Raw genomic sequence first — 23346 nt, forward strand, 5'->3', positions numbered from 1 at the left:
TAACTGGTGACTTGGCTGCCCGCTGGATGTTTGGGGGTCTCCATGAGAACGTACCCGTTCGTTTTTATCCGTGCAGAAGAGTCTGGTGTGGTGCCTTTTCTGCACCACTATAAATGTGATGCCAGGCTGATAATCCTTCTCCAGTTTAATGCAAGCCTCCCTGATAGCCAGCAGCTCGTGGTGGAGAACCTGAGCCACACACAGAGAGAGAGGTGTGATCAACATGAACGGTTGCCATCATACAAATTACTCTTACTTATCTACAGATTTATTCTTCCACAGACAATTTATCACGTTCATTCCTGCACTGTCACTCAGAGTAATGAGATGTCAAAGCTTTCAGGACCAAACCTTAATTTCTTCCCCTGATGAGGGCAAATTACATCAGCAGTTTCCTGAGCCAGGAGAGATCTACTTTCATATTTGTTCAGCTCCAAGCATGAGGCTCGGACTAATAACCTGCATGTCAAAATCTTTTTAACTACCAAATACAAACGAACATTAAATTAGGCTGCTGAATACAACAGACTAATTATATTTCAGACTAGAACGAGGGATAAAATCCAGAAGTGCTCAGCTGCTCTTTCCCAGCTTTGTGCAGTCTCGTGCAGGATTACTGACATCAGTAATAAGGAAAGTGGAACAAACCAAAAAGCAATCATTTGGAATGTGGGTTAATTATATATGAAAATTTCAGTGAAAACCAGTGACATTTGAAAAGAGGATATATCAAAAGTTCATACAAGGATTATTTTATCAATTCAAGTTTAGCAAGTGATCTTCCCTCCCTTCTTCCTGGATTTTGAGAAGCTGACTCAATTCTGTACCTTTTGTTTACATACATAAATACTGAAAAGTGTATATAAATGTATTTAAAATATATAGAAGAATATTTCATAAAATATGGTATTAGCGAGCAAACAAAATAAATATGACAAAGTATCTCATGAGTTTTAACAGGAATAAAAATGACTGTGAAAATCCAATATTTATTAATCCTCATTAAAAAGAAAATTAATTTCTCTTTACTGCCCAACTGTATGAGATACAGTCTGACTAATGTATCTTAAATAGGAAACAGGTGTGGAACAAAACTTGAGTGCTAAAACTACACTTTTCACTTATAATTCTGTAAGGAGAAATATTATAAAGGGGAAAAGTATTTTCAAAAGCACATGAAAATATGGAAACACTTCTCCTGCCTGTTGGTTAAAATCCAACAAATTTGTTGAGGGAAGATTTGTTGAGGTTATATTTCTTGTAATTCCAACCACATCAAGGTGGAATTATAAAATTCCATTACTACCACGAAACTACAGCATCAGAATTTCAAAAAGACAACTATCACCTGTTGGAACTGCCCCTCAGAAACACCATCCCTGTAGAAGATGATGCGAGTTGGTTTGAATCTTGTTGATTTGTAGAACTGGATAAGCAGCTCCCTGACCATGGCAGCCAAATCCTGGATGATTTCCTGGCGGTGCTGCTGCACCCGCACAGTGGCACAGTAACGGTTGGGGTGAGCATCCATGCTTCCTACAACCTAGAGGGAAAAAAGGCTTGGCATCAAACCAGAAAGCACTTTAATAAAGGTGTTTCATGAGATAACTGCACTGTCTTTAATGGCATCTTGCACACTGAGTGGTTGGCCTGGCAAAGATGTGTTTGAAATAAAAATCTGCTTGGAAACAGCTCTGGGTTTAGTCCACCTGTGGCAGCACTGAAAGAGAAAACTTGTTTGAAATATAAAAGACTCATTTCCTTTTTGCATTTATAGGCATTTAAAAACTCAAATACAGTTTGCAGCACTGATACCATGAAACCATGAAGTTAGTTCAGACTGCAGCACAGGGAACTCTGGGACACCAAGCCCATTTCTTGGATCTATCAAACTGAAATAGTGATGGACCACAGAAATATCCACATCCTTCCTCAAGGGAAAGGATTCTTCTGTTAATGAAACATTAACATCCATATCCCATAAAAGTGGCATGGGATTTAAAAATAAGCAAACAAAAAAATCTAAAGAAGTGAGTCCATCTCCACCTGGTTTTCCCTGGACACACAGGTGTAATTTTTATAACAGACATATAACATCACCAAAGATCATCATTATTAAACAATCCTGAGCAGCCACTACAGGTTCTTGACATAACACAAGCTAAAGACCATTCCCTGTATTTAAGAAGTACATTTCCAAGAGATTACTGCACATTTTGTGTTTTCTGGTAGCTTGTGTCCCCAGAAACCACAGCTGAGCCAGCCTAGCTCCCTATCAGCAATGAAGAAATTCTGAACATTTCTAAGTGCTAAAGAAGCAGATTTAAACATGCACCAGCTCATTATCAGGCTGCTGATAAATATCAGCTCCCAGAAAAGCTCCTCTGTGTATAAGCAACTCAGGCATTTTACAAGTTAATAAACACATTTAAGTAATTAGCATCAGAGCAAGCTCTCTGAAGTTTCAGTAAATTCCTGCAGAAAAATAATTTATAATGCTATAATTAGGCAATCAGAAGCAATGGACCACAAAAGCAATAAAATGCATTAGAGCTGAGCAGCAGGAGGGAGCTGGGGCGAAAGACCAGGACACGATTTACTCACTGCAGCAATGGAAGGCTTTTTCCCATCCCCGGCTGGTGGGTGAGTTACATCTGCACCAAGGAATATGACAGGCTGTTGGAATACTGGGGGTCTGGCAAAGAGAAGGGAAATTTGTAGAAGCAGCAAGATTTATGCTTAATAAAGCACATTAAAACTCAAATAGACAGCACTCTGTATTCCTGCAGTGAATTCATTAACAACTGGCATTTGATCAGAGCTGGTCACTTGTCCTGTGGCAGTAATTAAAAATCCTGATTAAGGTTCTCATGCTAAATACTTAGGCAGATTTTTAAAGCACAGCTAATTGTTGCTCTTAATTAAAAATTAGTTTCAAAAATATATCTAGTTTTTTCTAACTTGAGGAATTGAAGTTTTTATCAACTGGACCATGGAAAAGAGAAAAAGTTTATCCCTTAGTAACAAACAGCATCTGAGAAAATTAAAGGACTCTGCACATATGCAGATGCTATGAATAAAAATGTTTTTCCAAATAAAAAACAGTCTCAGTAAGGAAGTCCAAAAATAGTAGGCATCAAAGTTATTATTTGCAAAGTAGATTTTTTTTTTTTTAACTGAGCTTGAAAGTTTTAAACAAATCTTTAGGTTAAGATATTAAACCACTGCACCAAGAAAGGAACACCAAAGCAATACAACACAAGTTTTAAACTCCAACTCTATTCCTTAATAAAACAATTTCAAACAGGAAATCTTGGGCCACCGTAATTTCTTTGTGGGTGTGTGGGGCAATGATTTAATGGTTACAGAGATAAATTAATCTGTTTGCAGACCATCTTTAAAAGAAATGGGAAGGTAATGTTGGGGACTAGGCTTTTTTGTGTTGTTATTTTGTGTTGTTGTTTGGGTTCTGTTATTGCTGTTATTTTTGTGTGTCTATATTTACATATATATATATATGTTCATTCTAGTAAAAAACTCTTATTTCTCTACCCACATCTTTGCCTGAAAGTCCTCAAAGTTACAATAATTTGGAGGGAGGTGATCATCTTTTCCATTCCAGGAAGATTCCCACTTGGCAGACACCTGTCTCCTAACCAAGCAGTTTTTGGTGCCCAATGTGGGGCTCGAGGGCATCGAGAGAAAATGGTAAAAAAGGAATAATAGTTCCTGCATGACCTAATTTTGTGTGCTGAACACAGAAACGTCATTAGGCACCATGTGGTCTAACTTACCCTGGTTTGGTTGGCACATGGTTGTGGCTCCATTTTCCCCATTTGCAGCTCCTCATCTAAACATGGATCCTAGGACTAAGGCTATTACCTAGTTTGCACAATGGGTACATAAGGTGAGCGATTCCTGGATTTTAAATTTCCTCTGGACCGTGGACACATGGCTGTACAACTATCACACACTAAGTTCATGTCTCTAGGGTTTCATTAATAATGGTGCCCGTTGTGAGAAAGCAATCTGGGGCGGGTTTCCCAATCCTTCACTCATTTCTTTCAATGCTCCCCACCACCTTTCACAGGGTTCAAATATTTTTCAAATATTTCTCTAGATGCTGATATCATACAATAGCTGGTGTTGCTGATAGGCCTAATTTATTTAGCATTTAGAGATAAGGTGGGAATGTCTTGGGTGACCACCCTGACATCTACCCCAGAGACTGGTGCTACTGCCCAGGAGCAGGCCACAGGGGTAGGGGACCCTGCCCCTGCCCCACTGCCCATCTCAGAAATGAACCACCCAGACTGGATGGGGGTATGGGAGGAGACAGGCCAGGTACTGAGGGAATACTCCTCCCCAGATGGTGGGAAGCCCTTCCTGCCTCCAAGAGGGAAAGTGGGATGGTGCAGCCATGGAACCCACAGACATTACAGCTCTGCAGGCTCCAGCTGAACCATCCTTGACACAGGTATTGACTGGCTGTTCGTGAGGGAGCCAGGGCTCCTTCTTCTCTGGGAGCAGCTTTTAATGGATGTAAGAGAGAGGACTGTTCACAGAGCCAGAATGCAGCATCACCATCACAGAATGCCCTGGAAAATCACTGAGGAAGGGACAGCTGAAAGAAGTGACAGTACTGGAGGTACTTTTTGGAAGGGATGGACAGCACAGTAACACCCCTGACAAATGAGGTGCACAGGGCAAATGTTGTGGAGCCTGGCACATCCAGAGCCATCCCAATACTCCACCTTCATGGCAACACTGAATGCAGAGGACACCAGAGAGACACTGGGTTCCACAGCCAGCAAACTCAGCAACTCTGAGAGCATAGTCCATGGCCCAAAGCAGGCTCATGTTTCCACTGCAGTTAACAGGCTCAAAGAGAAGAATGTTGACCAAAAGAAAAGGCACTGATGTTCTAAGTGGTCTGTATTTGTTTCTGAAAACTCAGGCAAATAAAATATTAGAGATTTTTCATTCTAGTGTGTACTGAAGTGACAGTTGTGTACTTCAGTGGTCAGATCATTAAAACAATGCTTTTATTATAAATTTCAACAGAAACAAGTATTCCTCTCCTGTCTTCATAACCTAACTTTTGCAGGACTATTTATTAGAAGCCAAAAGAGTTTGTCTGAAGAGTCACTTAAACTACAGTGCTACAGCTGCAGATAAAACCTCTCAGTTATCTCAGCATGACGCACGTTCTCTTTGCAATACAATAACCTCTCCCCCTCTGAAAGATGGGCTTACCTTCCCTGTGGCAGTAGAATGTTATTTACGCCTCCTAATTTGACATTTATTTTTAAGCAAAGGTTGGACAGAGTTTGTGGTGTTGTTCTCTGGACATTTTTCATCTGCACACACTGAGTGGCCATTCCCAGCACCGTGTCACCAACGCGCTTCACCTCCGCTACAGAATGAGAGAAACAAAAAAAAAGATTTGCAATGAGAGAATGAGAGAAACAAAAAAAAGATTTGCAAATTGCAAATCAAAGATTGGAGGAGACCTGAATTCAGTGCCAATTATCTACACCTAGAGTTGTAGCAAAGGGGTGCTCAAGCTTAAAGGAACAAAATGAAGCCTACTCCCCAAACTCACCCAGCCTCCAGATCCTACCCCCAGTTCTGCTCTGCTCCACCTAACTGGGTCTTAAATGCAACAACTGTTGGTTTATATTAACTAAGAATTTTAAAATTAGTTCTTATTTTACAACAGTAGCATTATATCATCAGCTTTGGTTAATGATGTGGGCAATGATATTGACCACCTGTTGCATTATTAAACACTGGAATAATAACACAAACCTAACAGTAAAGTGCTGAGTAATATTCAGCCAAGCAGTTCATCAGTACTTCACTGCAAGTTTATCACTTATATTAAAAAGTGGCCAGTTTAGCAGGCAATGGTCAATAAAAACTCCAAGAAACTCACTAAATACTGTACAATTCCAAAGGTTAAATCAAATCTCATTGTTAACAACAAAATTGAGGCTTCAAGGTTTTCTGAGCCCCACATACTCTTTTACTCAGGGAAGAAATTTTGGCTCCAAGACTGGCTCAGAGAAGATGAACCACCCTCTTTGGCAACAGGAGAGGGAAAGAAACAGGGTGGGAAGAAGAGAAAAGACAAGACTGTGGGTATAGAAGTGCAGCGTATGGAAGAGCGTAGGGAGAAAATAGGGAGAGATGATTAGAGGGGGCAGAAATAACTGTAATTAAAGATAATGACAAGGAAAGAAGATGAGAGTGGTGCCACATCCTCTTAGTGGTTAAGCAGAGGAGAAGACTTCCCTTTTAATGCCAAACAGGAATAGTAAAAATGTCATTTTGTACCAAATTTTTATTGTACAAATTAAAGACAAGCCACTTCCTTTGCAGGCTGAATTCAAGGGGGGAAAAAGTACTATTTCCTTAAGATTCTTTGCTTCATCTCTTTTCATCTTGTAAGAGATAATATTTAAGTTGGAAAATTATTTTGTGCAATATTAAAATGGTGAGAGATGAGATAAAACAAATGTGGAGCTGCCTGGTAGATCTGATCCATCAGAGAAGAGTCCATGAAGCTATGGAAGAAAAACAGTGGCTGTTGCTCCAACTGGGCAAGGTAAGTGAAAAAAGGAGGGAGACAGGACAGGAAAAGCAGTCCTGCCTATAGGAAGAGCTGGAAAATGCATGGTTTATATAAAACATATTGAAACCCATGTGTGTATGCCATGTAAAATGCACTAACTGTCACTGTTCCCAAAAAACAGTTTAGTTTCCTGAATTTTCACTTTCTATACACCTGTATCCTTGCAACCCAAGTTAAAAAATTGAAATAATAAGAAAAATAGACAAGAAAGCTCCTTCACTCAATATTTTTTTTTTTGCCAAAAGGAGATTGTGTGAATAAGCAAAGATGTTCTAAAAGCTACAGAGTTCTTGAAGTCATTACTTCTTCAGTCACTTAGAATTCTCAGCACACAGGTTTTATTAAGCATATTATAATCCACTGCCTATCAATGTCAATCCCACTAAAGCCCTCTATTGGCTTTCTCACAACCTGAATCTCAAATGCAACCAGCAGGGAGAATAGGGAAAAGCAAATTAAAAACAAAAAAAAATACTGAAAATAATTAGGTCTTAATATAAAACAACATGCAGCACAACAAAAATAGTAGAATTAATTTATAGCCCATTCCCTAACCGGAATTTATAGAGTTAAATCAGCATTAAACCTCTCTCCCTGGGATAGTTCCCCAAAAACACACAAAACTGTGACTGAAATGCACCATTTCCACTCACTGACCATAGACTGGTGTTTTTCCTGGCAGAATGACCACGACAAGCTGCAGCCCAGTGTAAGTGTTCTTGAGGTGTTTGAACATGGGCTCCACACTGTCGGCTCCCTGGGCGTATTTACAGAAGCACGGCTGCCCCTGGATTGGCATTCCAGCATCCCTGGAAATCTTCCTCAGCTGCTCTGTGAAGGACCTGGGGAATGCACAGAAATACACCACATTATCAGACAGTAAAACCCCGTCTTGACTTTTGGTCTTATTTTCAATGGCACAATCCTGTTTAACTTGCAGAGTTGTGCTGTCCAAAAACCTGGGAATTTAACCCTAAGTGCATCTTTAATTGACAATGCCTGTGTAGTCACCGAAAGAAAGACAGGAAATATGCTGTATAAACAACACCATTAATAAAAAAACCCTCATTTCCAAAGCAAATTCTACCTCATTTCTATGGGAAATACAGGATAAAATACTTTCTGCTAAAAGGCTGCAACAGTGACAATTTGGGATAGCCTGCTCTAACATAAATCCATCTCTTACCACAACAAAAAGGGCTTGAGTTCTTCCCTTTTTTCTTCATGATCAAAACAACCAACAGAAATTACCAGCAATTGTCTCAGTGAATTGTCTAGAATCCATAATAATGCACAATTTCATAGATACCAGAGAAAATGTGTATCCTGAAGGTGAAAGCACACCTTCTCCTAGGCTGGTGAAAAAAAATTCACCCTTGGATGGAAGTGGTCAGATATGGAGACAACCTATTTTTTTCTGAGGCTTCCACCTGCAAGCCCTTTTAGCTGACTGATAAAAGCCCTTTTTATTAAGCTGGAGTGGGTACCCTCCCAGAGTTGTCTAAACCATTGCTCATCTTCACCACAGGGTGCCACTGACTGAGAGGCGTGAAGATTTCACTTCTTCTAAACCTGTTGTTAACTTGCATGAATCATAACAGCCTGTGAGCTTCATCCCTGCAGCCTGAGGCTCCTTGCAGAAAAGGGTATTTCTTCTGGAAAAACAAGCACACGCTACAGCAGAGTCAGTGGCAGAACATGTGCCCATCCCTGGGAATGTTCAAGGCCAGGCTGGATGAGGCTTGGAGCAACCTGGTCTAGGGGAAGGTGTCCCTGCCCATGGCAGAGGGTTGGAACAGAATGATCTTTAAGGTTTGTTCCTACCCAAACCCTTCTGTGATTTCAACATTCAACTCTGAAACAACTGAGGGTTTCAGTTGTTAAAAGTCCACTGGAAGTACAGTGCCTATGAGGAAAGGTTCTCTCTCTGTTCTCAAGAGGTAAAGCAAGATGATTTTGAAGACTTTTAGAGCATTTGAAGGTATTTACTCTGATGAATCAGCAGCATTCAAGTTGCAACTTGCTCAACAAGATGTACAAGAGGCCACAAGATGGAATGGGATGCAGACATTTTCCTGGCACGAAGCAATGTCCTTTCATGGTAAACACAAACTCATTCTAAGCCATCCAAATAATTTTATTTTGGCTCATTATGTTGAAGACTTCTGTCTGTTTCTCAAAACTGAGTAACTTGGCTTACACAGCATTTCCACTAGAAACAGCATCATGGAAGGGAAAGTTCTCTAGCAGCCCAGTTCTTGACAGAAGAATCTTGTGCCTGGACAGAACAAGTCCCTCCCCTCCTCACACAATGGGCAGTAAAAATATTCCCACTGCTTGCTCATCACTTGCTAGGGAAAAACTCCCAAGCTGTTTGGCAAATCATCTGAAGGAACATTGTCATGGCAATGCCACTGGTATGAGCAATCCCTGCCTTGCATTCACCTCCCAGAGAGCAGCTGAATCGCTGCCAGGGCAGCTCCACAGGCTGCACTTGTCCATGCATGAAGGGAAAGCAGCTGCATGAGAAAGGAGGGATCAGACATTGATCTGGGCCTGCACACCTTCCCTGAGCCAATGGCAGATGCCACTGGATGAGCCTTTGAACAATCACGGCTCATCCAAAGATAAACCAAACATGAAAACTTCATTCAAACACTTGAAGTCAGTAGAACAACCAGTCCTACTCATCTGGCAAATACAGTAACTTGCACATTCCAGAAACTCTGAAGAGGAAAAGGTTTTGGATAAAAAACATTCCTTTTAAATAAATTCTGCATTAAAAAATCTACTCCATATAACCAGGAAAGGAGCCTAAGAGAACACACGTTAGCTGTCATTCTTGAAAAACACTTAGTGATAAACACCTATCATTACATCATCTCAGTTATCTTAAAGTCTGTCCTAAGGGCTCACTGGTCAGAATCCTGCCACAGAGCATAAATGGCTTTTGTTAAGTCTGATTTGGAGGATTTCCTAATGCTAGCACTGAAATCAGACTGACATCATTCAAAACACAAAGAGACAGAAGATGTATGGCCATGTGTTAAACAATTCAATCAAAAATATGTTCTTAATAAAAGTGAAATTATGGCATTTGCATCCATAATAAATGACAAAAGCACCACGTTACACAACATACTTACTTAAGATGAACTTCAGTGCACTGACGCTGGGGAGCAAAGCAGGCAATTGCCCAAACCTTTATTTCAATTCCAGTGTGAAATTGTTTATTCCTCATGTCCCAGACACCTTGCACTGGTGTAGCAATTGCTTTGTTCTAGAAGTGGAAGGTAAAAATTAAACATTAATGCAAAACTTGATTGATGCTAAACCAAAATTAGCTTTATTTCCCTCCAACTGGCAGTGATTTATACCCTCGGGTAGTTCTCTCCCCTGCACAAACATCCATCCTATCTTATAATAATCATTTTATCACTGTAGCAAGACAGCTTCTTAGCCAGGTGAAAAATAAAGCTCACATTGTTCATTTTTATTGCTGATCATCGCCTTTGGTTGTATTTATCAGCAGCAAATAGAAATTATATATGGAAAGTAAGATTCATGCTTGATAGGGAACGTTAACAAGAAGCTACATTTCTACAGTGACTTTACAACTGCTCAGTGAACTTTCCAAGGGAAAGTTAATTTAAGTACTATGAATATTTTATGCATCACTAACTAGAGGCAAATAGTGGTTCAATGTCACTCTCACAACTCCAGAAAAAATGTGAACAAGCTGAGAAAGGTGATCAGTTATTCAACTTGGACCTGCCCAACACTTTTATTTCTCCCACCAAGCAGGTATTACTGGGATGGATTATCTGGAGGACAAAGGATGTAATAAAGCAGCTAAAGTAATTTTGGTGATGTTAATTACCTTAATAAATACTGATAGATGCTTAAGACAAGTTACCATGATGTCTTCCTTCTCACCTACCAGCAATAACTAAAGCTTCTGTGCATTTTTCAGGCTACATACATGAATTTGATAATGGATTTTGCAAAGAGTTTTGTGTGCTGAAGGCAGTACCTCCCCCACTATGACTTTCCAACAGGCATCTGCCATTAAGTTCCCCCAACCTGCTGGTGCCAGAATAGTTCTTGAAAGCAGTCCCCAAATCAGGGTCAGGCCTGGGGGACCTGAACCTGCCAGTGAAGGGAGGTTTGAGCTAATTTGCCTAAGTCATCTGAAGAATTTTAGGCGGAAAACTCAAGATCCTCTCCCATTATGGGTTTGGAGGCACCAGTCTGTTGTGCACAGGAACAGAATTATATTCAGATGATGCATTGCCAGCTGAAGAGGTTCATCAAAAGCCTTCACAAATGAAGTTATCCCACCCAGCTATGAAAGCTTTCATCTTGCAACAAGTCCCAGTATGTAACTGATGGAAAATCCCGTTTCTCAGTCTTTTTACAAAAGATATCACAAGAGAAAGATTATGTCAGAAAGGCCATCTGAAAAGCCATAGTAAAATAAAAACCTGTGGGTAAATATTCCAAACAGGAAGAGGCTCTGGGGAAAGCCATGCTGATAGAGATGATACCTCAAGACAGATTCCCTAAACACAGTTGCTCCACCCAGAATATTCAAAACCAACCAGAAGTTCAGGAATATTTCAGCATTTTTTCAAATATATACAGTGATAACTGAAATGATCTTTGTTCCTCTCCATACACATTGACTCAAACCACTTTTTAGAAGCTATTTCTTACAACACACAATGAAAGAGTGTTTGAGGCAAAAAAGATCATTTTTAACCCAGCTTTACATTCAGAAATAAAACAGCAGTTGAGAGAGATGCAAATTGGCCAATACATTTATGAACTTTGAGAACCTAAAGTTAAATTCTGAACACCACCCCTGTGACAGCTCTCCCACTGCACAAAACACAATTCATTTCAAATAACCACACTACAGAGGCCATCACAGAGTGTACAGGACCCAGTGGACATACCCTGCCTCCATAGAGGATTGAGGGAGGCTGTAGAACTCTGCCAGTCACATCTGTCATTTCATCCTTGACCATGATCCCAAACTCTCGGACATAAGGGTCGGTGTTAAAACTCGCGCTCCGCATCTGAAATGATAAAAATGTCTAAAACCAAGCTCATAATCTGTGTGCAGTGCATAAACATGTCAGTCAGTACCTGCTCAGGGTGAGCAAAATTAAGCCCATTCCTACAGCTGCCTCACATTTGACACAACACTCACCAATTTGCTGATCTCTTCCTGCCGGTCCGGGGCTGATCTGGCAGTGGCTCGAATCATAGTGGAAGTTTGATTGTCAGTGAGTTTCTTTATGCATCTTTGTCCTGCCACTATGTTGCACACCTGAAATTTCCCCATAAAAAGATAATTAAACACAGTCCAACTGTTTGTTTTGGGGTTTTCTTTTTTGGCTCATGGCTTTTCTTTCACTGATGCACTACAGATTTTCTCAAAATCTGGCTGCTCAGAAAACAGTTTGCCAACATTTGAACCCTTTTTCCCTCTGACCCCCTATCCCCAGCCCCAAAATATGGAATTCTCTATGAGTTTACTTGCCTCCAGAGGAAGGTATGTGTGTTTCTGCTCCTGTCCAACTTGTAAACACGGAAGGTGGGGGTAGCGTAAAACTAATTTATGCCTGTCCTTAAAATACTGAGCTACAGTGCATTCAACTGTTTGTCCATTCTCCTGCTGAAGTGGGAATCTGTTGGAAAGCAAATACAGAAAGCAGCTATTACTTCATGCAAAATGCTTCTCCCACAGCTCCTCAGTACACTTCTTGGCACAAGTTAAGCTTATTGAAGGAGGATGAAACAAAATCCAAATGATTAAATACCAGTTTCAGATACTGATCAGTTATCTTCTTGTAAAAAGCTTGTATCAGTTTTGTTCCTTATATTATTTCCTTAAAAATGGGCATCACTAAAAATGGGCATCACTATAAAAATGGGCATCATCTCCATATTTAAGTTATCTGCAAATCTCTGGTTAGTAGTTAAAAAGAAACTGTTTTTCCCAGAGGAAGAAGAGATTGCAAATAAGCAACATCAGGAAGCTGATCCAAACTGGCACTACTTTTCCATTCCAGTTGTGGGAAACATTAGGCTACAAATAGGATACCCTGTCCAATTTTAAAGAACTCCATAAGTGACAGAAACACCCCCCCCCCCCCCCCAACAAAAAAAACCCTCCCAGATCTGAAACAGTGCAACTGCTTCAAATGCCACGATACTCACTATAGTATGAAAATAGAACAAAAAGAGCAACAAAATTGGGAATACACTTCGAGGTATATTTAAGGGTATTAACTAATGAAAGCAGCATTTTTCAAGGTAATTTTTCCCATCTCAGTAAGGCAGGAGAGATATTTTTCCAGCCTGAGATCAAACATATGCTTAAAAAGCAGAAAACTACTTTACGTTTGGTGACTTGCTGGTCGTCGGGTGACATTGCACACTCTGTACTTCCTTTTCATTTGTCCACAGTGTGTTATCTCCACCTTCAGACCTAAAAATTGGACAGCACAAATCACCATTTCTCCAAAATCAAGGTGTCAGCCCTGAACTGCTGCACCAGACCAGTTAAACAGGGTAATAAAGCCATTCTAATTAGCCCCAAAGGGCAGCCCAGACAGAACTCAAAAAGCAACTGGCAGTCTTGAAATTCAAAACTCCTGAGCTTCAGCCAAAGTTCAACACAGAATTTAAGAGACAAGATGAAATCCCAAAGCCCTCAGAGCTCACAGAATACGCTGAGCACATTCTGTAAATTCCAGTTCTGTACCTCTGAGGAAGCCCAGGATGAGGAAAAGGACAAAAGGGGCACACAAGCTCCTTGAAACAAAACCCCTTATTTATACTTTCTGTCTAAACATAGAGGGTCTGTAAGACCTCCAACTCTTACAGCCTGGGCTAATGAACTCGGGGCGTGGGTGGAGTGGATTCCCCAAACAGCCTCTCTAGGAGCTCATGGCAATCAAGCCACGGTGAAGCAATTTGGTGCCTGATTATCCTTTCAAAACATTCCCAACCAGTGCAAACTCAGGATTTATTCAAACTTTTCTCGCTAAAACTTCTAGTTGGGCAAAGATAATTTTGTTGATGTTTTTTGGAAACACAAAAGGAAGGTGCAGGATGGATTTATTCTTTTTAAAGCTGCTTGCTTTCTGCCAAGAGTATCAGGAAGGAAGGATCTCCATTTTGTAGAAGCCTTCAGTGAACAAAATCAGTAAGATTTCTTCCTCCCATTCTCTTTGATTTAATCACTACACACTAGAATAACTGCTATTTACTTCCAGGAGAGTATATGCAGGACAAATTCCTAAATGTGCAAAAACACACAGCTAAATTATTAGTTAAATGTGAAATACTAAACACCTGACATCAGTAATTGGAAAAAATTAAGATTTGGTACTTAAAAAAACATGAAATCCCAGTCTTTGTACATATTTACAAATCAGCAGATTAGGAACTGAAATATTTTTGTCATGAAACTGAGATTGCTACTACTGACAGGTTTCAAAAGCAAAAAGTAAGAAATTTCTGTCTCCCAATAAGACAATTGCTGTAGAAAATATTTAGAACACATAATGGTAACATATCAGACAGAATAAAGCAGCTGTATATAATTTCTTTATTACCTTTTATTTCTTTGGTAAACTTTACCCTTTGGGAATCTGTCAGAGGTTTTTGTTGTTCTTCAATACTTTTGAAGTCCAGAACTTCACAGACAAACTCAATAACTGGCTGTGCTTTGTAAAATGCAGTTGCAGACACTGCAGACAAAAACATTAATAGTGTGTTACAACAACAAAGAGGAAATTCTTAGGAAATACAACAACTGGAAGTAGATTTTTGCCTTTCCATTAAGGAGCAAGAAGAAACAAGAAAATACTTCCAGGTACCTACCATCAATATTTAACATCATTTTCCATAATGAAGGTCTGACTGACTGATGGAAGCCAAACCAAACTTCTCTGCCACCACCCAAAGGATTTGAGCACCCTTCTGATGCTGTAAAGAAAGATCTCCCCACAGGAGTATACCTGCAAGAAAGCAAATAAATTCACATCAGAAAACTAAAGCAAAAATTGCAATGAAGCCATAACTAATGCAACTTCCTTTTTGCAAAAGCACAGAATCATCAGTGTTTAAAATTACCAATAATCTGAGATTCCTGGCAAGACTCAGGTTACACCTCTCAAAACCCAGCTTGTTACAGTAAGAAACTGGCTACTGCTCAAGTACAAATTTGTTTTCAGTATATTCTTTAATATATCTAATTCCAACAGAAAAGCATTAATAACTTTTTATTTGTATTCTATTAAAACTTCAGCTGTGCCTCCGTAAGAAAAGAATTAAAAGTCTCTGCTATAAAAACACCAGTGTAACAGTGTCTCCCCATACTCTGAATTATAGACATTATGTGAGGGTAAATAAGTGATCTAACAAATATTTCTGATCCTTCTTCAATCTTTCATCTTGATAATTGTACTGCAAATTTAATAGCAAACAAATCATATCCTGAGCCAATGTGTTCCTCTGAACAAAGGTATCTGACATTCTGGGCTGTTTTCTGTGCTGTAAAAGCTGATTAAAGTCATTTTACCTTTTTTTTTTTTTTTTTCTTCCCTAAATTTGAGGATAAAGTCAACATACTATAAGGCCATTTAAAGTCATTTACATATATTTAACTCTTATTACCTATTTAGAGGTTTGATATGGGAAAGTTCAGCCCTACTAAATTTCATTCTTTGCTTTCTAATTGAATATAATTTGCACAGTGGTCTTAAGTGACTTGTGTCACAGCAGCAGAATTAAGCCAAATATCTCGGGTGTGACTGAAAATGCTATATGTCCCACTTGAAAAACAAACAAATGAATATTCAAGTTTTTCTTCCTATCAAAATAGCCACACTGGGTGACACTAACGTCCCCCTAGCAACCGTAACCTTTATACAAACTTGGCAATAAACAGCTGTCCAAGGACACACAGGAACGGGGTAAGAAGTTGTTTAAAATCCACCCTTCCCCATCTTCCAACCTCCAAACACCTCCCACTCATCTCCCTCTCCAAGGCTACAGAGGAAAGGGAGATGGCAGAGCCCCCCTGACCTGAGAGCACAAACATGGGGCCACTGTGAGACCTCTGGGGAAAGGCTGAAGGCTCTGAATTCTCCCAGGAGAGCAGGAAAGCACCGATGGCCTCCTGCCTGAGCCTGCCATTGCCACACAGCCACCATGTGGCTGGGCTGTGCGAGCACAGACTGCCCAAAGAGCACCAAAGCACCTCAAGGGCTTCCCCTCACCTCATGGAAGGCAAGTGCCTCATCACCACATCCAGCGCCTGGATGGTCTCAAACGGGACACTGGGCAGCCGGCCAGAAAGAGCATCATGTAAAGCCTGCAGACTCACACAGGACATCCACTTTATAGCCACCTTAAATATCCTGTCCTTTCCTTCTCCGGGCAGCGTGACCTCCAGCTCCACCTGCAACAGTGCCAAACAACAAACCAAGATGATTCTTTCCATTGAAAGGGGGGAAATCAGAAGGGACAGTGGATTCCACTGAACAGTGCTGTGAAGCAGGGGAGGAGACAAAAAGCAAGGATGAAGCAACAGCACATATTAAGTACAGCCCCTTTTTACAGCTCCATCTTCCCAAAGGGGTATTTCAGAAGCCTGGAGTGCCTCCCAGCTGGCATCCATCTCCTCTGTGAGGCAACACTGGAATTTGGAGGCGCTTGTATCGACGGGGAGGTCTCGGCGAAGATCCCATAACCTGATTTCAGATCCCTAACACATCCCAGTCTGTTCCTAACACATCCCAGTGTGTTCCCTGTGTGATCCCTAACACATCCCAGTGTGTTCCCTATGGGATCCCTAACACATCCCAGTGTGTTCCCTGTGTGATCCCTAACACATCCCGGTGTGTTCCCTATGGGATCCCTAACACATCCCGGTGTGTTCCCTGTGTGATCCCTAACACATCCCAGTGTGTTCCCTATGGGATCCCTGACACATCCCAGTGTGTTCCCTATGGGATCCCTAACACATCCCGGTGTGTTCCCTATGGGATCCCTAACACATCCCGGTGTGTTCCCTATGGGATCCCTAACACATCCCGGTGTGTTCCCTATGGGATCCCTAACACATCCCAGTGTGTTCCCTATGGGAGCCCTAACACATCCCAGTGTGTTCCCTATGGGATCCCTAACATCCCAGTGTGTTCCCTATGGGAGCCCTAACACATCCCAGTGTGTTCCCTATGGGATCCCTAACATCCCAGTGTGTTCCCTGTGTCATCCCTAACACATCCCGGTGTGTTCCCTATGGGATCCCCGACACATCCCATCACTGCTCGTGTCAGCTCCTGCGTGCCTGAAATAAAGCAGGAGGTGTCCCCACCTGCCAAGATTAATGAATTTCTGGTATTTGCTCTCCAGAGCTCCAGAGTGCTTGACACACTTGCTGCAGACACAGTTCAAACAGGAGAAGAAAAGAGTTTTAAGAGAGAGAGCAAAAAAAATCATCAATCATCCAAACAAAATAAAAACCCCACAAAAGCCAGCAGGCCAAAACTTTTAAAGAAAAGAAAGAATAAACTACAACCTCCAAGTACAGTAATGGTATCAGGTAAGGAACAGGGGCATTTCTTTGCCATGTTATGCCCTACTTTGAATTTTTTGTCTAAAACATAGTGGCAAACTACATTGTGGTAAATTACTTCAGCCAATTACTTGTAATCACTTGTAATGCTGATTTCTCCTCTTTCGTAAAACAAAGGAAGTCTGAGCACCAAAGTTTTTAAGCCGACTAAAATTAAGACTTGTCTGAAATGATCAGGAGGTCTGACTCAAGGGTGACTACAAGAAATAACAAGATCAGAGTATCCTTTGTACTGGATACAAACAAAAATGTTGCATTTTCCCCTGCTAGGGAGCTCGCATTTACATATAAAAGGCATACACTTAACTGTAATTAGCAAAAATAATAGGTGGCTAACAGCAAACTGGCATCTGCCAGCATCTGGTCTCTGCAACAATTTACTTCTTTGGTCCAAAAATGGGAAGGAAATATAAAACACAAATAAGAAGCCTTCCCGTGTGCCCCCAAAAATGAGTTGACCATCTACAGCAGGCACACAGAATTAATATTAGAGCTGAATCTCTCCTCCAGCACAAACATCACTCCCCAGGGAGACTCGAGCAGAGGAAGGAGCTGCACAGCTGTGGGAGAGCAATGGGAACTGAGTCTAATCCTGGGGTCACTGCTGGGAGTCTGGCCCAGGAGGTCAACCCTGCAGAAAGCTGTGCAAGGAAAGGGACAGCTCTTCAGTTCACACAAGGCTGGAAGCTTTCCATGAAATCTTTTTTTCCACCACATCATCAAAAAAGTCCTCAACTTGCATCTCATTTACAGCAGATGGAAGATGTCAGTCACACCTGACCTGCATTTTCCTTCAAACCTCTCCTCCAAATCAAGTTTCAGCATTCCTGCTTGAGCAACCTGCTCTAGTGGAAGGTGTCCCAGCCCATGGCAGGAGCTTGGAGCAGGATGGCCTTTAGGGTCCCTTCCCACCCCAACCACTCTATACTTATTCCCAATAATGGCAATACACATACTTTGGTGTCCTTAATCTAAAAAACAACAACAACAAAAAGATTCAATTTTACTTTTTTTCCTTTCCTGGTATCAATTTACAAAACTCCTTCATCATGATGGAATGGGAGATGAAGAGGAACCTGTGTTGCAGTACCCTTGTCCCTGGTGGAAATATATGGCCTAGGACTGAAGAATTTCTACTCCAGGTGCCCAACTGCAAATACCAGTAAAAGTCAGCAGAACGGTGACTGCTGAATTTGTCCCAAAAAAGTTTTTGCTGCTGTGTCTAACTCCAAATGAGTTGAATTAGGAGCCACTGCTAAAATAAGTAAGGTTTAAATATAACTTTCCTGTGGGTTTTTCGTTTTCTTTTTAATTAAATATCTCACCCTATTAAAAAAATCATGAAAATATAAAAAAAAAGTCCTTAATCCAAATCCAAAAGTTCACATATGCTTTTAGGCACTGCTAATCAGAATTTTTTCTCTCTCAGTAATATTTTATTTATTCCACTCGGTACTTTTGAGGACAAATGAACACACTCATATTTGGCAAAGTAAGCAAAATATGAAAAAATTAGGACAAAGCAGTTTTAGATGATAATTTTATTATGTCCTTTACTATTAGGGATAAATTCTAAAGCAAAACACAAGACTTGTTTTATTCTCTATACCCAAATAATAAAAAACAAATGTTTACAATGTCAGGATGCTACCTGGTCAACCTACTGCTAAATAGCAACAGAGTTGACAATTTTACAACTAAGGGACCTGAATGAAAGGGCTTTTACTGTAAGGACATGAAAAATCATTAAGCCTGTACAAAAATTTTAAAGCTGTTCTTAAAAAGAACAGGTCTTGAAGCTGATGTGGTCTGAATGACTCACACAAACCACCATTAACAATGTTAAAAAAAAATAAAGATTAAACCTGACCATGTGTTTCTAAGGAATTCTTAGTATTTCTTCTTCTCAATAAAATAAGTGCGACATCAGATGATTGTTTTATCAGGCTCTGAGCATACAATGTGCCTGTTCTCTATTAATCCAAGAGCTTTTCCTTCCCAGGGATTCAGAGGAAAACAGATTAACAACAAACTGTGGATGTAGGAAAGAGCTCTGATTCTGTCATGTGCAGAGTCTTTAGCAGCACTTCAGAAAGGCAAAGTGAGAGGAGCAAGTTTGTGGCCACAGACAGAATTAACATTTTCCTTCTGGAAAAGGGAATAGCAGCAGGATTTCTGTATCAAACTGCTGCTCTGTTCATTTGTAACAGTAATTCATTACTGTTTTTCTAATAAATGACTAATGAAGATGTAGGTTAAGATACATCAGTTGCTCTTGAAACGTGCTAGGTGAGAAAACTTACAATTCAGGTAAAATTAAATTCCAGTTTTTAACTGTAGAAGGATATCTTAGGGAAACACACAAGTAAAGGAAGAATTGAATACAAAGCTACAAGAAAAAAGGAGACTTTTAATATCTTCCTAACTTGACAGTGTCCTAAGCACTTCTTTATTTTCAGTGTGTACAAGTAAAAACTAAGAAAATATCATGTTCATATTGACATATTCCATATTTGTTCTAAAAGAATTTCTTTTCTCTAAAAAAAAGCAGAAATTAAAGAGTGAAAATAAGGTACACTAAGGAAGGAATGAAAACGGATTTGATAACCACAAAAGCCAAGCAGAAAAGAATTTATATAGAAGAACAAGTCATAAAAGAAGCAGAGCTGGCAGCAAGGACCAAAAAAACCCAAAAAACCCACCAAGCCCAGAACAACCACTACCAACAAGAGATGAGGACAGAGTGCATTAATTAACTTAAAAGAGCAACAGGAGGGGGAAAAACCTTGGCAATTTGGTGTTTAGCATCAGTTTTTCCACTACCAATGCATACTGCAAGTCAATTAAGATCTTCCACATAGATTAATCATTGTATGTTCGTGATTTTTTTTAATATGATCCTAAATGTAATCAGATGTGCAGTGAACTTGCTGTATGTTATGTACAGAACAGTCAAAAAGAGAAAAAAAAAAAAAAAAAAAAAAACCAACCAAAAAAAAAAAAACTAAAGAAACCTAATCTAATTATGCTGGAGGAAAGTCCTAATACCTACAAGCTTTATAGTGGTTTAAATCATGCTTAAACCAATTTACCACCATGTAAAAATTTCCTTCATTAAGCTAAATTTCCCCATGTCTGATTTAAAACAGCTGAAGATTTATCTATATTAGCTCTTTCCTCCAGGGTAATGTTAATCTACATAGAGTAGAACAACAAAGCCCAATAACCACGAGAAACAGGGAAAAAATAGGAGTTTATTGAAGGTGAGCCTAGATGTGAGCCACAGATGAAACCACCTGGAATTATCTCCTCCTAAACTCCACTACAAACACTCCTCAATGACCACCCACTCCAAATGCTGACTGTTCTGGCAAGACTGGCAATGGATGAGATGATTCTTGGATGAGATGTTCCTTCTGCGCCTGCTGACTAGACAGGACTTCATTCCTGATGTTTTGGAGTTTAAAGCCCACATACACTAAATTATACATGGTAAAATTGAAGACAAGGGGCAATGCAGCAGCAGGAAATGCTCTTGATGCCCAAATTCCTTTGTGTCTGTGCAAATGAACATTGTAACCTACACCTGGGAAAAAGCTGACTCCGAAGATTTTGTTAATTCTGTCCCACTCAAAATGGTTATCAGAGCAAGGAGGGTCAACTTGCATCTCATAAAGTCTCATTAGGTCTGAGGATTAATTTGATCCCTGTTTATCATGTACAAATAAACCATTTCTTATTTACCTTTACTTATTAAATGCAGAACTTCATACTTGTCATAACATCCATTGTCAGTCATCCACTTCTAAAGCATTACAAGGCAACTCTGCACATATCCAGAGTTGTGTAAAACCTCAAGGGACTCTCACCAAGTATCCTTCCACCTTTGGCAAATACTTTGCAGTCTTGGTGTTCCAGTAGGAACTGGAATATTGTATGTGAAAGCAAAGGGAAAAAAAACACTAAGACTTTTAATAATCCCTTCATAGTTTCCCCAGACATTACCTTATCAGTTAGTGAAAAGTAATTAACACTGGAGTAGAGACTGACCTTTACTGCATGGCATTCACTTAGATTAGGTGGAAATAAAAATTACACGTGAGATAAAGAGCTTGATTCAGGTGGAGCTATTAACTATGTCAACCACTGCACAGGCATCCAATATGAGACAGCAAATGACAGCCTGAACTAATCTACAGCTGCTGAATTTCAGAAGGCCTGAATGGTTCCCAGTTTTCACATTTCTCTGTATTTCTCTTCCCCCTAATGTTTTTTTTTTTATATATGCTAAAGTTGTAATCAACTCCTCTGAGACAGAACAGTCCTCCCCTGTAACTGTGCACCCCCAGCAGAAGGGAACTACTGCAGTACCAACAAGGATTGTGCCCTCCCTCAGGGACTCACCTAAACAAAAAAAAAAGGCACAGAAAATTCAATCTGGTATTAGATCACAGATGCACAGGCGAAATAATTTTCTAGGGTTGTGTGTCAGCGTGTCCCAGCAGAGTCCCTTCCACTCCAGCAGTCAATGGGCACAGGAGCAGCCATAAGCAGAGCCCAGAGAAGTCACCACCCCACCAGGAGCTGGCAAACACAACCCAGTCCTCTCCAGCTGCCCCGGGGCAAAGATTGCAGGTGTCAATTAATTTGGCTCTCAGTGATCAAGGATTAGGGAGGAGTGGTTCCAACACAGGCAACAGAGAGATGGAGGAGCTTCTTTCAGCTACTGAGAGTGAGAGTAAGCTTAGAGTGGGCCTTGATGAGATTAGTGAGGTGACACAACAGCTTCTTGCTGCCCAGAGAAGTTATTTGCTCTCCTCTCTCCCACACAAAACTGTGCTCTCCCTTTTTCCCTAGTGCCACTCTGGAGATTCTCTGCTGTCTGGGGCAGCTGATCCAGCTCCCTAAAGTAGCAGAAACCACACCAGTGGGGAGGATTGGTGAGGGAGGAATGAAGGGATACAGAACAGGGAGTGACCGCTGGGATAGCAAGAAGCTCACAGGTGTATCCTGGCAAAGCACACCCTGAGCAGAGTGGCAACAATAGAGGCATCTATTCCAGAAACAGAATATCAGAAAGAGAAAATCAGTTTCTATTAGTTATTAGAAAAATTCTGCAAATACCACGTTAAAATCTCTAGAATTTTTTCTATTTAAAACTTACTTTATCTCTCCCAATGGGAAGTGGCATAGCTGTGTAAAGGTTTTTTCTTCCATCAAACACTGGTTTGCGATCCCCAAAAATCTGGGTTTTAAAGTGCTGAACCATATGCTCCACTATTTCTCTGAAAATGCAAAAAGATTAAGTTAATCCAACTTTTTACTTTGAATGATAAGTAGCAGACGAGTACTAACACTAATATTTACCAACAGAGGCATTAGGTAAATGGAAGGGTTGTCCACTCCTGCCTATTAAAAGCAAGATTTGTTTGACTGATCTGAACTGAAAGCAACCTTTCCACAGACTAAACTGTTTTCTTGAAACTCCTATTTTTAGGCTTTTTTCAGGTATAAACTTTGCTTCCTCTTTTCTGTGACCTACTGGAAGTGGTGAAGTGAAAGCTCACGCTCTCTCAAGCTTGAAACAAGGGGTGCATGGTAGATCCTGGGGCTTCAGCTCCCCTGTCCTACAGCCCTTCCTGCAGAGGACCCCGGACCAAAAGCTCAGCAGCCTGAGAAGCTTTCAAAACTATCATTATCCCAGCTTACAGCCCCAGTGTCAGGACAGCAGTTTATGCCAACAATGAGAGCAAAACGTTTTGCAGCCCCCTGAGAAAAATTATTTTTAAATCCATTTTCTTTCATACACACAAAAAAGTTGGGATCCATCCAACAAGAGTGGGTATGTGAATTCAGTGGAGCTGTGAATATTAAAAGTACACATTCATTTAGGAGTAGATGGAATTCGGTTCCATTTTTGTATGAATGGGGAAACCACTCACACAGCTCTTGTCAAACCACAGTGTTTACACACTGGTCATCCAAAGCAGTTTAGCAGTCAGGGAGAGGTCAGCTGGAATAATAACATTCTTTGATGCCAAAGGCCTTT

General features: G+C 40.4%; 1 protein-coding gene across 2 annotated transcripts in view; it reads right to left on the minus strand.

Annotated features, from left to right (window-relative positions):
* Window positions 1-23346, minus strand: part of AGO2 (argonaute RISC catalytic component 2) — a 57408-nt gene that overhangs the window by 13849 nt on the left and 20213 nt on the right. The window contains exons 3-16 of one of the 2 annotated variants that reach the window (XR_010745449.1): window positions 22462-22582; window positions 15937-16121; window positions 14537-14673; window positions 14269-14403; window positions 13049-13136; window positions 12186-12333; window positions 11853-11972; window positions 11596-11718; window positions 9784-9917; window positions 7295-7479; window positions 5257-5416; window positions 2605-2695; window positions 1349-1543; window positions 55-189 (exon numbers count right to left, since the gene is read on the minus strand). Coding sequence is in view for 1 of the 2 variants with exons in the window: in XM_066336571.1 (XP_066192668.1) it covers window positions 55-189; window positions 1349-1543; window positions 2605-2695; window positions 5257-5416; window positions 7295-7479; window positions 9784-9917; window positions 11596-11718; window positions 11853-11972; window positions 12186-12333; window positions 13049-13136; window positions 14269-14403; window positions 14537-14673; window positions 15937-16118; window positions 22462-22582 (1954 nt within the window). In the remaining variant the exon portion in view is untranslated. The remainder of the gene's footprint in view (window positions 1-54; window positions 190-1348; window positions 1544-2604; window positions 2696-5256; window positions 5417-7294; window positions 7480-9783; window positions 9918-11595; window positions 11719-11852; window positions 11973-12185; window positions 12334-13048; window positions 13137-14268; window positions 14404-14536; window positions 14674-15936; window positions 16122-22461; window positions 22583-23346) is intronic. The other variant, XM_066336571.1, reaches the window with a different exon arrangement.

This window comes from Sylvia atricapilla, chromosome 1, assembly GCF_009819655.1.
Source record: "Sylvia atricapilla isolate bSylAtr1 chromosome 1, bSylAtr1.pri, whole genome shotgun sequence".
Taxonomy (NCBI): Eukaryota; Metazoa; Chordata; class Aves; order Passeriformes; family Sylviidae; genus Sylvia; species Sylvia atricapilla.